The sequence below is a fragment of the Cheilinus undulatus genome, linkage group 7, assembly GCF_018320785.1.
Source record: "Cheilinus undulatus linkage group 7, ASM1832078v1, whole genome shotgun sequence".
Classification (NCBI taxonomy): Eukaryota; Metazoa; Chordata; class Actinopteri; order Labriformes; family Labridae; genus Cheilinus; species Cheilinus undulatus.
The window spans coordinates 52911624-52926908 of NC_054871.1; the positions used below are offsets into that span (position 1 = coordinate 52911624).

General features: G+C 43.7%; 1 protein-coding gene across 4 annotated transcripts in view; it reads left to right on the forward strand.

The window, feature by feature from the left end:
• The window catches only part of prrc2c (proline-rich coiled-coil 2C), a 98555-nt gene that overhangs the window by 22096 nt on the left and 61174 nt on the right, over positions 1-15285 (forward strand). For all 4 annotated transcript variants that reach the window (XM_041791354.1, XM_041791355.1, XM_041791356.1 and 1 more), the window contains exons 2-11: positions 4290-4459; positions 4601-4775; positions 6724-6833; positions 10335-10460; positions 10564-10862; positions 10949-11028; positions 11291-11427; positions 11516-11603; positions 13312-13495; positions 13586-14213. In XM_041791354.1, coding sequence (XP_041647288.1) covers positions 4345-4459; positions 4601-4775; positions 6724-6833; positions 10335-10460; positions 10564-10862; positions 10949-11028; positions 11291-11427; positions 11516-11603; positions 13312-13495; positions 13586-14213 — 1942 coding nt within the window. In that variant the 5' untranslated portion in view covers positions 4290-4344. The remainder of the gene's footprint in view (positions 1-4289; positions 4460-4600; positions 4776-6723; positions 6834-10334; positions 10461-10563; positions 10863-10948; positions 11029-11290; positions 11428-11515; positions 11604-13311; positions 13496-13585; positions 14214-15285) is intronic.

The following is a 15285-nucleotide window of genomic DNA, read 5'->3' on the forward strand; positions in this document are numbered from 1 at the left end:
TTAACCCTTAAGGGATGCCAATGTTGTATATGACATTAAAGTGCACAGTTTACAAAAACATTAATAACTTTTGAACAATAAGTGATAGACGCTTACTGTTCTTTCCTGTGAAAGCTGATGGTTTCGCTGTTCATTTGCTACCCTGGACATCCTCGTAGCCCTAAACGATGCCGTTCTAGCAAGCCTGGAACTTCTGTGACTTTTCAGGGTCTTTAAAGATTAAATCCACCGTGTTATAGCCGATTGTGAGTGCCGTTTTATCAATTTTTAATCAATTTTTTGACCATGTTTTGATTATCTTCTGCGGGTGCCACCATCTTTGTTTTGGGCAGTGAAGCAAATCCTATTAAAGAATATAATTTTTTTGTTGAAAAACACTGCTTGTGAAGACTTTGTATTTAATTGATGGGTTTGCTTCCGGGCGCTGAGCGAGTCAGCAGCCCATTGCAGCAGCTCCGACCTCTTTTCTATCTTTTATCGCTTTTTTTTCTATCTTCTGTAGTTATTCTATGCTATTTCTGTGTCCAGTTGTTCGCACTGCTTCAGCGTTTTAGTTGTGATTAGTTGCGGACATTTTGTGTTTTTATTCGGGACTTTTTTACTGTTTGAATGTTCGTCTACACCCGGGAGGAACTCCTGCGCTTCAAACATGGAGCAGGACGTCCCGCTGCATGTATCCCAGAGGGAGATATGGTGAGGATATCACCGAGGGAAAAACGCCGGATTGAAAGTCAGAGAGAGGAGAGAGAGGGACAGGAGAGTCGAACCTTTTCTACCATCGGTCATCATGGGGAACGTGAGGTCACTTGCAAACAAAACTGACGAACTGACGGCCTTGGTGAACAGCTAGCGGGTCTACAGGGAGTGCAGCTTACTTTGCTTCACGGAGACATGGCTGCAGGGGAACACACTGGACAGTGTTATTGATCTTACCGGCTTCACTCTGGTCCGAGCGGACCGGGGGAGACAGAGCGGTAAGAAGAGGGGAGGAGGTCTTGCCATCTTTGTCAACACTAAATGGTGTAACTCCGGACATATTACTGTGAAGGACTGTATTTGCACCCCGGATGTAGAGCTTCTGGCAGTGGGATTACGACCCTATTATCTACCCCGCGAGTTCTCCCACACCATTGCTGTCGTTGTCTACATCCCACCTTCAGCAGCTGCAGCCAGCGTGAGTGACGTCATCCATGCAGCGATCGCGGGGCTGCAAACTCAACATCCCAGCGCCCTAATCCTGATCAGCGGGGACTTTAATCACGTCTCTCTCTCTCTCTCCCCTGTCCTGATGAACTTTACACAATATGTGGACTGTGAAAAAAGAGAGAACAGGACCCTGGACCTCCTGTATGCCAACGTGAAGTGAGCATACAGGTCCTTTCCTCTCCCTCCTCTGGGGTAATCAGACCACAACCTGGTTCACCTTGAGACCACCTACAGGCCAGTGGTAAAACAGCAGAGGCCCAGCACAAGGTCTGTGAAGGTTTGGTCTAAGGACACAGAGGAGGCCCTGCAGGAGTGCTTCAATGTCACCAACTGGGAGCTTTTTCAGGAGGACTTCGCTGAGGACATTGAAGGTCTCTCTTGTTGCATTACTGACTACATCCGCTTCTGTGAGGACAACATTGTCCCAACTAAAAAGGTTCGCTACTTCTCCAACAACAAACCCTGTATTACTAAGGACATTAAAGGTCTTCTTAACCAGAAGAAGAGGGCCTTCATGGCTAAGAACCGTGAGGAGCTCAGGGCTGTACATAAAGAGCTGAAGAGGAAACTGAAAGAGGCCAAGAACACCTACAGGGAGAAGATTGAAGCCAAGATGGGGCAGAGCAGCACTAAGAAGGTGTGGAATGGGATGAGGCAGATGACTGGCTGCAGCAGGCCTGCAACCACAGTTAAAGGAGGCCCAGACTTTGCTGCTGAGCTGAACCTATTTTTCAATAGGTTTGACACAACCCCCACTCCTGTGAGCTCAGACAGCGGGTCGGTGTCTCCACCCACCACCTCAGCCCCCATTCCCACCTCTGCAGAGGTTTCTGCTCCCCTCCCCACCACAGACTTGTCTTCATCCCCCGCTCTCAGTTCACCCTCAGCTTTGGTGGACAGCCCACCCCCCAGCTCCCTCACCTACATGACAATGGACAGCTTCCTGCAGCCCCTACCCCCACCATGTCTCACTCTGACCTCCAGCCAGAAAGAGCTCTCCGAACTCCATACCAACAAAGCCAGTGGGCCAGACAACATCAGCCCCAAGGTCCTCAGGACGTGTGTTGGGCAGCTTGCTGGAGTCTTTCAGCACCTCATCAACCTCTCCCTGAGGTTGATGAAGGTGCCTGACCTGTGGAAGACCTCCTGCATTGTCCCAGTACCAAAGAGAGGACGTCCCAGCTCTCTCAATGACTACAGGCCTGTGGCTCTCACGTCACATGTCATGAAGACCTTTGAGAGGCTGGTTCTTCAGCACCTGAGGACCCTGCTCACTGCTTTCCAGGATCCTCTGCAGTTTGGATATCAGCAGCACATCGGAGTGGAGGATGCCATCATCTTCCTCACCCACAAGGCCCTGTCTCACCTGGAGAGGCAGGGGAGCACTGTGAGAGTCATGTTTTTTGACTTCTCAAGTGCTTTCAACACCATCCAGCCCTGCCTCCTGAGGGACAAGCTGCTGGATATGCGGATACATCCCGGCATCACTGCCTGGATCCTGGACTACCTCACTGGCCGGCTGCAGTTTGCCAGAGTGGACAGCTGTGTCTCTGAGGTGGTGAGGAGCAACACCGGAGCACCCCAGGGACCTGTGCTGGCACCATTCCTCTTCACCCTCTATACATCGGACTTCCTGTTCAACTCTGGATGATGCCACCTCCAGAAGTTTTCCGATGACTCCTCCATAGTTGGATGTATCAGCGATGATGATGAGGAGGAGTACAGAGGACTGATTGAGAGCTTTGCCACTTGGTGTGACAGTAACCACCTGAAGCTCAATATCAGCAAAACCAAGGAGGTGGTGGTGGACTACAGGAGGAACAGGACCCCCCCCCTGTCCCTGTCATCATCCAGGGGGAGGAAGTGAAGAGAGTGGAGTCATACAAGTACTTTGGGGTCTACATAAACAATAAACTGGACTGGACTCACAACACTGATGCCCTGTACAGGAAAGGACAGAGCAGGATGTTCTTCCAGAGGAGACTCTGGTCGCTCGGTGTTTGCAGCAGGCACCTGAAGATCTTCTACCAGTCTGTGGTGGCCAGTGCACTCTTCTTTGCTGTGGTGTGCTGGTGGGGTGGCAGCAAGACTGGTGAGATCAACAGGCTCAACAAAGTGGTGAGGAAGGCCCGCTCTGTGGTGGGCCTAGAACTGGACTGTCTGGAGACTGTGGCTGAGAGGAGGGTGAAGGACAAAATCACCTCCATCTTGAATAACCCCTCTCACCCTCTCCACAACAAGCTGTGGCAGATGGGCACTCAGCCATCGCCTCATCCCACCCAGGTGTAAAACTGAGCACTTCAGACGCTCCTTTGTTCCCACTGCCATCAGGCTGTACAACAGCAGTGACAGTCACAGCCAATCATTTCTGTCATAATTTAAACTATCAGTCTCAACTGGATGCACTATGCTGTAGTATTACAACTACTGTCATTAAACTGGATCCTCTACTCTATATTCACGTTACACTTACTGTTCATATCCACCATGCCAGGACTATTGCATATATGTCATTATATGTTATTATCATATTAATGAATATTATTTTATATTCCACATAATGTTAAACTATGCTATACTGTACTATTTCATAATATATTATTTATCTGCACCTTAACTTGATATTGATATTCACTTTACAATAACAACTGCACTGTTATCTGTTTATCCTGTATTACTTATAATCTTGCCCAATAATTTCCCCTCTGGGGATCAATAAAGTCTAGTCTAGTCTAGTCTAGTCTAGTCTAGTCTAGTCTCTCTTGCTGTTTGCAAAGGTCTATCTTTCTGCCCTCTTCTTTAGCTGTATCTTGAAGCATTCTCTGCTCCTGACTTAAATAAAAGTGAGAGCTGTTTTGGTGGGAGGGGCAGAGCACATGCTTTGCTCACAAGACAGGGAGGGCATGCTCTCTTTACTACACATGACAAAACCAGTGTAACATGGCATGCAGCACAGTAATCATTACTCTTATCTTATTTTGATGGACATAGGAAGCTGACTTGATATTGAAATTCAAGGTGACACTCAGTACTAAAAGTAATATATGCACCTTATTAAAAATGTTCTTCTCCTTTGTCTGCAGGAGGCTGGTTCTGGGGGCGAGGCCAAAGGACCAGACTCAATGAGTTTCCAGCGAAATGTCCGAGAAGTCAGGGCAGAGCACCAAGGCAAAGGATGGCAAAACAAAGTATGCAACCCTTAGCCTCTTCAACACTTACAAGGGCAAATCTCTGGAAACCCAGAAAACTGCAGGTGAGCCTCCACTGCTGGTCTTAAAAAACTGTGGGGTATTAAGCAACAGAATGGGCTGTTTCTGAAGGAATTATGTGGCCATATAATGTTGTCTTTGAGGATTCCAGTCATATCAACTAACCCTGTTGTTTCTTAATCCAGTGGCTGCCAGACATGGGCTCCAGAGTTTGGGTAAAGTTGCGGTTAGCAGGCGCATGCCCCCTCCAGCCAACCTGCCCAGCCTGAAGGCCGAGAACAAGGGAAACGACCCCAACGTCAACATTGTCCCCAAAGACGGCAGTGGCTGGGCATCAAGATCAGAGACCGGGGACGAGAGGTTTGTCTTAAAACTTCTACTTAAAAGGACCTAACTACAGACCCCTCCAAAAGTACAGTGCTTAACAAATGTATTAGACCACCTGTCATATTTGTCTCAGAGACCATCCAGCATCATGAAGTGCTTTAATGCGGACTCTTTCATTTTCAGTGAGCTCTCCATGTTTTACCATTTTGAACAGGAATGAGGGATTTACAACTGAATTCACTTTTTTATACCCAAATTTGAGCCTGGGAAGTCAGAAATGAATCAAGCATAACATTCAACCACTAAAACTCATTTTTCTGTTCAGGAATGCAAGTAAATAACTATAATTTGACATATTAATCAAGAAATAATAATGTGCTTTACTATTTTTTCATTTCTTTTGTAAATCAGTAAATTTGAAAATTCATGGATAACAATAATTCTATTTTAACATTAAAAATATCATTTGGGTTAAAGAGCGTCTACATATTGGTGTATTAACCATTGCAGAAACATAAGAAATGATTTTGGTAATTACCAATGCTGTTAATTTAGGGCAGCTGTGGCATAAACCTTACTTTGGGTGGTGGCCTAATAAATTTGTTAAGCACTGTATTTGAACAGTGAGGCTGTTTCCTTTATTTGGGTTTGGCATCAAAAGTTGAATTTGAGACAAGAGATCAATGTTTCAGCTTTTATTTTCAGGTTGGCGTGGGCTAACCTGACATGCCAAATGGATTTGTTTCACACATCCATCTGGGAAAGCTTCAAAAGGAAACGTTTGAGAAAAGGCAGAGGATTTGAAAAAACCACAGAGTGTGATTGAATGAATGTTCTGTCTGTCACATCTCCACGGGCCAATAAGAGCAACAAAACACATGATGTAGCTGTTAGCGAGTTCCGCTTGCATAGCTAGTGAGGAATAACACAAAACATGGCAACTATAGACATGTAAGTACTCGACTTTTGTCGTTTTTGAAAAGATAACAATTCACTGCTGTTCTTTGTTTTTCTTTTCATGAAGAAATGTCATTAAGTTCTGATAAAACTGGTGCTTTAGCAGCATCCACGCTAATATCTTCCTCCATAACTGCACCAGCTCTTGCTGCTGCTTGTTTAAGTAACGACTCTGCCGTGCCTGAAAGTACTGCCCCTCGTCGCTGATTGGTCCTGTCACTGTCTAACCGGGCCCAAACGGTTCAGTGGGAGCTTAACAAGATGGATTCACCAGTGAAAAATAAGGAAACGGGCGTATCCATCTGCTTTGCAAGGTTAGGCGTGAGCCATATGGGGAAAAAAAATTATGATTTTTTTTTTAACACCACGTCACGATCTCTATTTTATCATGATTTTTTCTTTAAACTTTAAAGACATATTTGTAAGTTAATAAGCATAAAGAACAACCTTTTCCTTGATGGTGGTTTGCACATTTTATTTTGTGTTACATGTTGGATGTCTGAACTTTTTCATGATATTCTAATTTTTTGAGATGCACTTGTACATAGACTTGTACATAGCTGACCGCACAGGCTTTTTTTTTCTTTTTAAGAAATACTACTTTGTGCCAACTTTACCTGAGTTATTATACATCTTTCTCTCTTGATTTTTACACTGTCTTGGGTCCGAGGAATTCACCATTGACGTGTGGAAAAAATGTGACGGTAGTGTTTCCAGTTAGAAGGAAGTGAATGGCTCTGCTTGCTCAACCAAGCACAGAGAGAGAGAGAATTTGAGGGGAAATGTACCTCAAACAATCAGCACTCCTACCTGTGTCTATCCTAGCAAGTGCAGCATGTTTAATTCCACTACATGGCAGCCCTACCAGCCTGAGCGCCCACTGGGAATTCTCCTGGATCTCCAGATTAGCCACTCTGGGCCTGAAGTAAAGTGCCTGTGAAGCAGTATGACTACAGACAGTAGAGGTGTCTTTGAGCCATGTTGGTTAGGATTGTTGTCAGTTGTCTTGTTTTGTGTTCTGCAGGCAACAGGAGACACCCCCGCCCCAGAACAAACCAGTGACGCTCCAGACTCAGGAGCAGACTGTCGGGGTGAGCCGATCCTGGGCCAACAGCAAGCAGACACAGCTGGACGGTAAATTCTCTCTACACTCAGTGATACAACCTCTCATCAAACATGTATTACCAAGTGTGGGCGACACTCCACCTCATCGTAAACTTTCAACAGTGATTTTCCTGTCTAAACAAACAAAAGCACAACACATTTTACCTAGTTTCTGATGATGCCTCCTAATGTCTAATTCATGGACATTAAAAATCTTTGGACATTTCCAAAAGCTAGCTCAAGCATGTAAACACAGATTTGACTTTGGCACTAGGGGCACGGTCCCAGATCCGAGTACACTTAAGCCTGAGGTCTGGTTTGTTTTGGTTAATGTGAATGCAAACAACCCGCACCCGGGCCCACTTGAGGAGGTGGTCTCGGGCGCAATTCAAGTGTACTCTGGCACAGTTTGGATGGGACGTGAATGCAACCGTGCTGGATACGGGACAGAGCGTCCTATCAGCCTTTGGAAGTCATCGTAAAAACTAAACTTCTTTCCATGGAGTGGCAGTTTGTTCTTATTTTTTCTCAATAAAAGGTGGAAGTCATAAGAATTCAGTTGATAAACGATCTGTTGTTACTCATCTTACAGATGAACACAAGTTGAAGTCAGTGAGATGAGATGCAAAGGCACTAAAAACTTCCTGTCACCTCAAAAACTGCTGTATCTGTGCAGCACGAGACCATTTCATTCTCTGAGCTACATGTAAATGTGCAGATATGAAGAGCAACATAGATGGCATCTGAAAAAGTGATTTTATGTCATCCATGGCTCCAAGGTGGACTTTTTTGTCAGGTTAAAACAAAAGCGGTCTTCGCTTAGGTCATGGCCCGAGTGGTTACCATGGTAGCTTCTTCTTTCTCCCCCTTGGCGGGTTTGTAAACCAGCTACTGTGCTGTGATAAAGTATTTGCCCCCTTTTTGATTCCTAATGTTTTTTTACATATTTATCACACTTAAATGTTTTGAATCATCAAACCAATTGTAATATCTCACAAAGACAACCTTAGTAAATACAAAATGTAGTTTCTAAATGATGATTTTATTTATTAAGGGAGAAAAAATCTAAACCTATCCGGCCCTGTGTGAAAAAGTAATCACCCCCCTTGTTAAATAATGAGTTAACTGTAATTAACCACAGTTCTTGTAAAGCTGAGTTCAGTTTCACTGGCCACACCCAGGCCTGATTACCGCCAGGTTTGTTGAATGAAGAAATCCCTTAAATCAAACTTAAAAAACTGTTCAGTATCAGATTTAATGGTGTGAAGTTTAATCATTAAAGTCCCCAAAAGTCACACGAGTTCCAGGCTTACTGAAAATGTTGATCACGGGATTCAAAGGCATTAATAGCATCAGTGGGAAGGAATGTAGCACCCTATAATGTAATAATTTCCTGAAAATGTAATAACGCCTGAAAATGTAATAAAATTTGGACTTAACTCGATTGAAAATGTAATACAACCGAATAATGTAATAACTTCACCAATAACATAATATAATATCCTGACTGATAGTGTAATAACATTTTTTTCAAATCTGATAATGTAATACTTGACAGATAATGTAATATATATGTTCATTTTTAGTCCAGAGTTCTACATTTTGTGTTTTAAGAATCTAAGAATGTTATATACATTGGATTTGAAACAACAGAATGACTATTGGGTAAAATTGCAGACCTTGAGTACCATCCAGCCATACGCACGCGTGCAAGTACTCAGGGACATGCAACTACATCCTGGTCTTACATTTTCAGGCGTTACTACATTTTCAGGAAATTATTACATTATAGGGTGCTGCAAGGAACAACAGCTAGCTTCAAGAGGAAAAACACATAAGAGGCAATGACTTATGGTTCAAAAATTATTTAACTTTTGATAAAATGTCACTTCTTGTTGTGTACATCAGCACCCGTCTGGAAGGCATTTTAACTATCACATTCAGAGAAAAAACTGTCACATAGCCTCCATTCTTTACTGCTGCAGTGGCTCCTTTGATTCTTCTTTACTGCTCTAAAAACAGTAGCTCATGCATGCAGTGTTTTCCAGCAGCGAAGAAGAATTGATTTCCGGTTTATGGCGCTAACAGTTTTCATGGCTAAACGGAGCAAAATATAAAGCTAAACCTCACGGTATCGGATTGGTGCATAAACTCGTGTACTCACCAATACTAATACCTGCATTTTAAGCAGTATCAGATGTATTTCCGGCACTGGTATTAGAATCCCAACAGCCCTTATTGGAACATTCCTACAAATAATTGAGTTAAATGTAAAGTAGTGGTAAATTGTGAAAAAATAGGTGAACTCTTTTGTGCTTGGTTATAATGTCGCTGGTTACCACCACAAGTAAAAGTCAGACTTTTGAGAAACTGTATAAGATACCTCATTACCACCCAGTCTTCAGAAGACCTTATAGTTCCTCTCTCTGAATCATTAAAAAAAAAAAGGGGTGGTTTCTAGGGGTGTAATGGTTTTTGTGTTCAGGGGGTCACAGTTCGGTGCTGATAGTCATGCACCAAATACCTCTGATCCATTAAAAAAGGAAAGAAACAAATGGGACGGTATCTATCTGACAATCTTGGCAGTAAGTAATGCTGGTAGGTGTGGTAGCAACTATTATTAAACCACCAACAAAAAAGTGGAAGTAGCCAGAATATTTAAACACTGGAAGAAGAAAAGTCCTCTCCTCATCTCCACTCTGTTTTAAAGAAAAAAACCTGTGACAGTGAAAGAAGAGAGGGTCGAAGATATTACTGCTGCTAAGACATTTTAAAGACTATTCACAAAAGCGTGGAAGTACAGAAGAGCGAATGTGTATTTAAGTGGTCTTCTCCGTCTCTGTTGTTGCGACCCATCCTGTGTTCACATGAGCTAGTCTGGGATCCTTCACTGACACACAGGTTAGGATTTTGCACAAGGCTGTACCATCTTTTTTAAAATTCAAAGCGGTGTTGGAGCACTCTTGATAAATCGTTAATATGGTACATTGCTCTATAAATCAAATATTTTAATTTGCAAATGTATTTATTTTACTTCTTTAACCCAGGAGGTATTGGGCTGTTTTCTGATTTTCTTTCCATTTTGCATAATTTTTTGTTTTCCTCTTTTTTTGTCTCATGTTTAAAACCTCACAGACTGTACCAACTATCTCTGATAGTTCTTAGTACCACTAGACAGAACAAAGGATTGATCAGTAATTCAAATTTATGTTTTAAACATCTGAATAAAGTGTTAGTTGCACATACATTCGTAAAAAAATATGTATACGAGTGAAGGAATTCTAGAATGATAAATCTGGGACATTTTTTATCAATGAGCCGAACAGTGACCCAAAGCCGAGGTACGGACTGAACTGTGACCCCAAAACCAAGGTACGAACTGAACTGTGACCCCAAAACCGAGGTACGAACTGAACTGTGACCCCAAAACCGAGGTATGAACCGAACTGTGACCCCAAAACTGAGGTATGAACCGAACTGTGACCTCTGTGAACCATCTCACCCATAGTGGTTACTGTTTGTTCTGTGCAGGGGCTCCACGTGTGAGCAGCCACTTTCACCAGGAGTTCCCCAGCCTGCAGGCAGCTGGCGAGGCGGAGAAAGGGGACGGTCAGGACGAGGAGCCTTATGGACCTGGGCCCAGCCTGAGGCCTCAAAGTAAGGCCTTTTTCCAGGCACATTCACTTTTCTAAATGCTTATGGATCACTTCCTGTCTACCTGATGACATGCGGTCTTAAATATTTTCCTTTTTTGATCCAGATGTTGGCAGTTGGCGTGAGGGTGGAGGCAGGAATCTGAACACTGCACCGAGCCCCCCCGAGATGGACAGCAGGGCTGCAGAGGAGGGCAGCACTGGTCTGGGTACCACGACACCACCGGGGGAGGCTGATGATTCAGGGCGAGCTGTAACCACTGACTGTCAGAGGGAGAAGAGGGAGGGCAGGGAGAGGCCACCCCCCTCTGGACCCCCTCAGCCTAAACTGAATGGGGGTCAGCAGCCTCCTGGGGGTGTGCCAACTCACTTTGACCCTGCCTTCAGAAGCATGATGCCACCTTATGTAAGTCTCAGCCCCTCATATTACAGTGTCTGCCTGTGGTGTCACTTCTTCTGCCCCTGTGATCATGCTCACCATTTGTGCTGCAGATGTTTCACGCGTATCCTCAGATGGCTTTTGGCTCAGGGCAAGGAAACTTCAGATACCCTGTACCACAAGATGGAGCGAAGTGAGTTCACATCTTCAAGGCTAAGAACATGGATCTGCTGTCAAAGCTGGATAAGAGAAGCATAACTGAGGGCGTTAATGTAGTGATATCTGATTATGAGTTTATAAAATAACTAACTTTGAATTCTTTCGTAATTGTCACAAAATGTCTGCAGAAGAATCTCAGCAGAAAAAACCTTAAAAACTCCACCAATATCCAGTGAAGATGAATGGATTTTACATCTCATATTGAATGTCTGTTGGGTTTTTCCTCCATTTTTCAGGGGTCCCCGCTCATCTAGACCCCAGCAGCCCCCTCCTCAGTCATGGCTTCAGGACCCAGACAGACCGTCCATCGTCAGTGCGACTGAACTGAAAGAGCTTGATAACTTAGACACTGATGCCGATGAGGGCTGGGCAGGTGAGTATCTGACCTTAACATTGATGAATGCTGGTGCTCAGCCATTCAGCTGATCTCGCAGCGAATCTCTTGTCTGTGCACTTACCAGGTGCTCAGATGGAGGTGGACTACACAGAGAAACTGAACTTCAGCGATGATGAGGAGAACCAAGCTGCTAAAGACAAAAGAGACAACTGGTGAGAAAACTAGGTTAATATTTCACTTTGTATGAGATGAACCTAGATTATATGGAGGTTTCGCTTATTGAATTAAATCACAGGAAAAAAAAAAATTATTCACATTTTTTTATTTCCACCTGTATGCACACAGTTTCTTTCACACAGATGGCTTGTGAAGTGATGATGTTCATCATTTTGGCAAAATATGTTTTGGTAAATTTCGCCAAACGAAACTCTGTTGTACAGTGCCTTGTTTGCCCGATAAAAGGGAGATATAGTCGTTAAAAACGGCCATTTGTTTGACACATGCTACAGCAAGCAGAGCCCAGACACAAGCTCATCTGCTAAAGGAACGAGATGTGTGTGTGTGTGTTGCATGACCAACCCAATGCTCATATGCCAAAAAAACCAAAAACCAAAAATACGATAACAGAAATAAAATGTGTAGGTTACAGCAAATGTTTTATTGACAGATTTCTTAAAATTTGTATATTGCTGATGATCCCTGATAGAGGATGGATAATAGACTACCATTATTGAAATGATTCAACCTCTTATATTTCAGTCTCCAATAGTCAGATTTTAATAAAAATAATCAAAATATTTAGATATTTCAGGTTTACATAACAGCTTGTGACATGTGGTCGGAAGACTTGGACTAAAATTAAAAATAGCTGTTAAATTTAACACTGGGGAGGACCCCCAAACCCCCCTTTTATTATATATTAATCGTTGTAATTACATAAACTTTGTACTGTTGGGAAACACTAGTCCAACTATTTAAAAGTCAGGTCTATAAAAGTTGCCTGCTCAAAAATGTGAACAGCCTATTCTAATTTTGACGGCTCTTCCCTGATGAAATGTGTTGTCCTCCCTCTTTATAGTTAGAACGCTGTTACTGATACAGCTCCACCAAATTAAGAAAATACCATAATTTCCACTAAAAATGTCATCCACCTGCTGTAATGCCTGTCAGAAAATATGTTTTCATGATGTCTGAGCAATGAGAGCTGGAGGTGGCATGAAATTTACTGGAGGCGGCTGCCTCATGATTTAAAATGCAGGAAAAACCCTGTGTGCATGTGAAAGAGAGCACCAAAACAGGACATGAATCGTAAAGTCTGTCAGTGTTCTTTAAAACTGTCAGGATAATCAGAGCAGTTTATGAAACCCCCTGAAGTCTGCAGACACAAACTGACTGCTGTCTCACATGAGCAAGTCAAGCAGGCAGCGCCTAACATCTGAGATCTGAGTAGGTTTACCTGTGCAGGCATAGTGCCCTCTTATCCATGAAGCCACGGCCAGTGGACGCATCACCTTCCCTCCTCCCTCAAGATTTTCACCCCTCGCATCATGTATGTATCGTTATAATAACAGTGCCAATAAGTGCATTGTGCCACACTAATAACCGTCTGTGCAAAACACAGCACGCCGTGCAACCAAGGCACGATGTACAAGCTTGCACCATATGCATATATGGAGACATGACTGATTTAAGCAAAGCCTTGAGGCAGGTAATTTGCCTCCATGATTTTTTTCAATTTAGTCACTGGAATAACTCAAGGAATGGTTTCAGCCTTAGTAAAACTGGATACGGCTAGTCAACAAAGTTGTGTTTTGCCCAGTTACAATGGGCTTCTAGTATGTCTGCATATTGATTTCAAAAGAGCATGGCTGTAAATGAACTTCTTCATGTCTTGATAATCAGTAATGACTTGATTTTCAGGGAGTGGATGGGTAAAGTGGATCGTTTGAGACCCCGTCCATCAGACGGTCAGGAGGTCTGGAAGGAGGGCTCTGAGGATCTTGGGGGTGGTAAAACCTCCTGGGCTGATGGTACGGATGCCAGAGCACCATCACCTGGCAGTATGGGGCAGTACAGCAAGTCTGCTGCTCCACAGGACTTCCAGGTAGATCATTTTTGAGGTTTCACATCATTTTACACTCCTTTTCTTTACACTCAGGTGTTCAGTCTGTGAGCTAACCTCTCTCCTCTCCAGGCCAGTGGTCGTTCTGTTGGAGGCGGAGCTCCTCGCAGCGGTAAACCACAGGTGTCTGCAGCACCCCCTGCTGATGAGGACTCTGAGGCTTGGCGACAGAAACGAAAGAAGCCCGCAGAGATTTCTGAAGCTGTGGAGCGAGCAAGAAGGAGAAGAGAAGAGGAGGAGCGGCGGATGGAGGAACAGAGACTGGCTGCTTGTGCTGAAAAACTAAAACGTCTGAATGAAAAACACCGACAGTCAGCTGAGGGCAAACCCACTGCTGCCGATGACGGAGGAGCTGCTCGTGAGGAAGCGTCTTCACCTGCTCCGACTCTGTCATCAAGTCCTGGACCTTCAATCCCAGTGTCACAATCACAGACCTCCATCATGGCTGCTCCTTTGCCTGAGAGGGCAGAGCGAGAGCAGGAGAGGGTGGAACGAGACAGAGCAGAGTCCAGCTTGGAGGAGGAGATCCACCTGCCTCCTCAGCCCAGCCCCCCTGTCCACAGACCGGTAACCTCAGCCCCAGAGCCGCAGAGCGAGGGCGAGGTCTCCCTGGGAGAGATGGGCCCTCTGATGGAGAATAGCCAGGCTGAGCGGACAACAGTGCCTATCAGAGATTATTTCAACATGGAGGACAGCAGAGGTGAGCCAGATCGGAGCACCAGGGTTATTTTTGTCCCCTGCTTGATAAAAAAATGAAAGGGAAGTAAGATAAAATAGTATCAGGATTGTCACCGAATTAGCAGATTTATTATATCATTTTTGTCATGTAAAGCAACGGTTCCCAAACTGGGGGTCTGCGAGCCACAGCTTGTGGGTCCGCAAAAAAATTACTAAAGAAATGCCATGTCATTAAATAGCGAATAAATACATATAGGGGCCACAGCACCATAAAACAACCAAACTAAACCCATAACTCCCACATCAGTCAGTTTGGGCCAATAAAAACTCAGATATGATTGTGACATCACGTATATCTATCATGTAAGGATCGCAAAAAGGAAGAAGCCACACTCAACTGGACATGAGCTTGTATTTAGGTTGAAGAGTTTAAAAGCATCTGGGAGTACAAATGGCCGTTAACTTGTGTTTAATCAGCGTGAGGGTTATGTGGGGCTTAGGGCTGGGCGATTAGGGCTATAATCAAAATCATGATTGATTGAACTTTTTACCTCGATTATGATTAATGAACGATTATTCCACCCCCAACCTCCTACTCTGTTCTGAAAATACTGGTATAATTTTAAAACAAATGACTGAAAGGAACAGGCACAGATAAACAGTTCATGGTTATTTATTGAAACAATTTAAATCAAAATGCACATCGGCTGAAATGAAAATCTTTTTGTAAAAAGCCAAATTTTTCAAGACAAGTAGAAAACAAACAACCTGTATTTCTTGCCAACAAAATAAATTATTTGTATGCTGTTGTATAAAAAGTAAAAAATAACTTTGCTGCTCACATTGCACAGTCAGCTCTGTGTTTGAGTTCTAGTGGACTGAAAGGAATGAGCGCATGACAAGTACTTCTTCTTCTCTTGGGTTTACAGCAGGATACATGCTTTGCAACACCTGGCTACTTATCATGTGATTGCACGACCAGTAGTTTGTTTTTAAGGGGGTGGTACATTAGGAGAGAGAATTACAAGGTAAAAAATTGAAATAATTGCCACAGCAGGTTTATGTCGGTTAGAGGCTCTACATGTTGGTTTTGA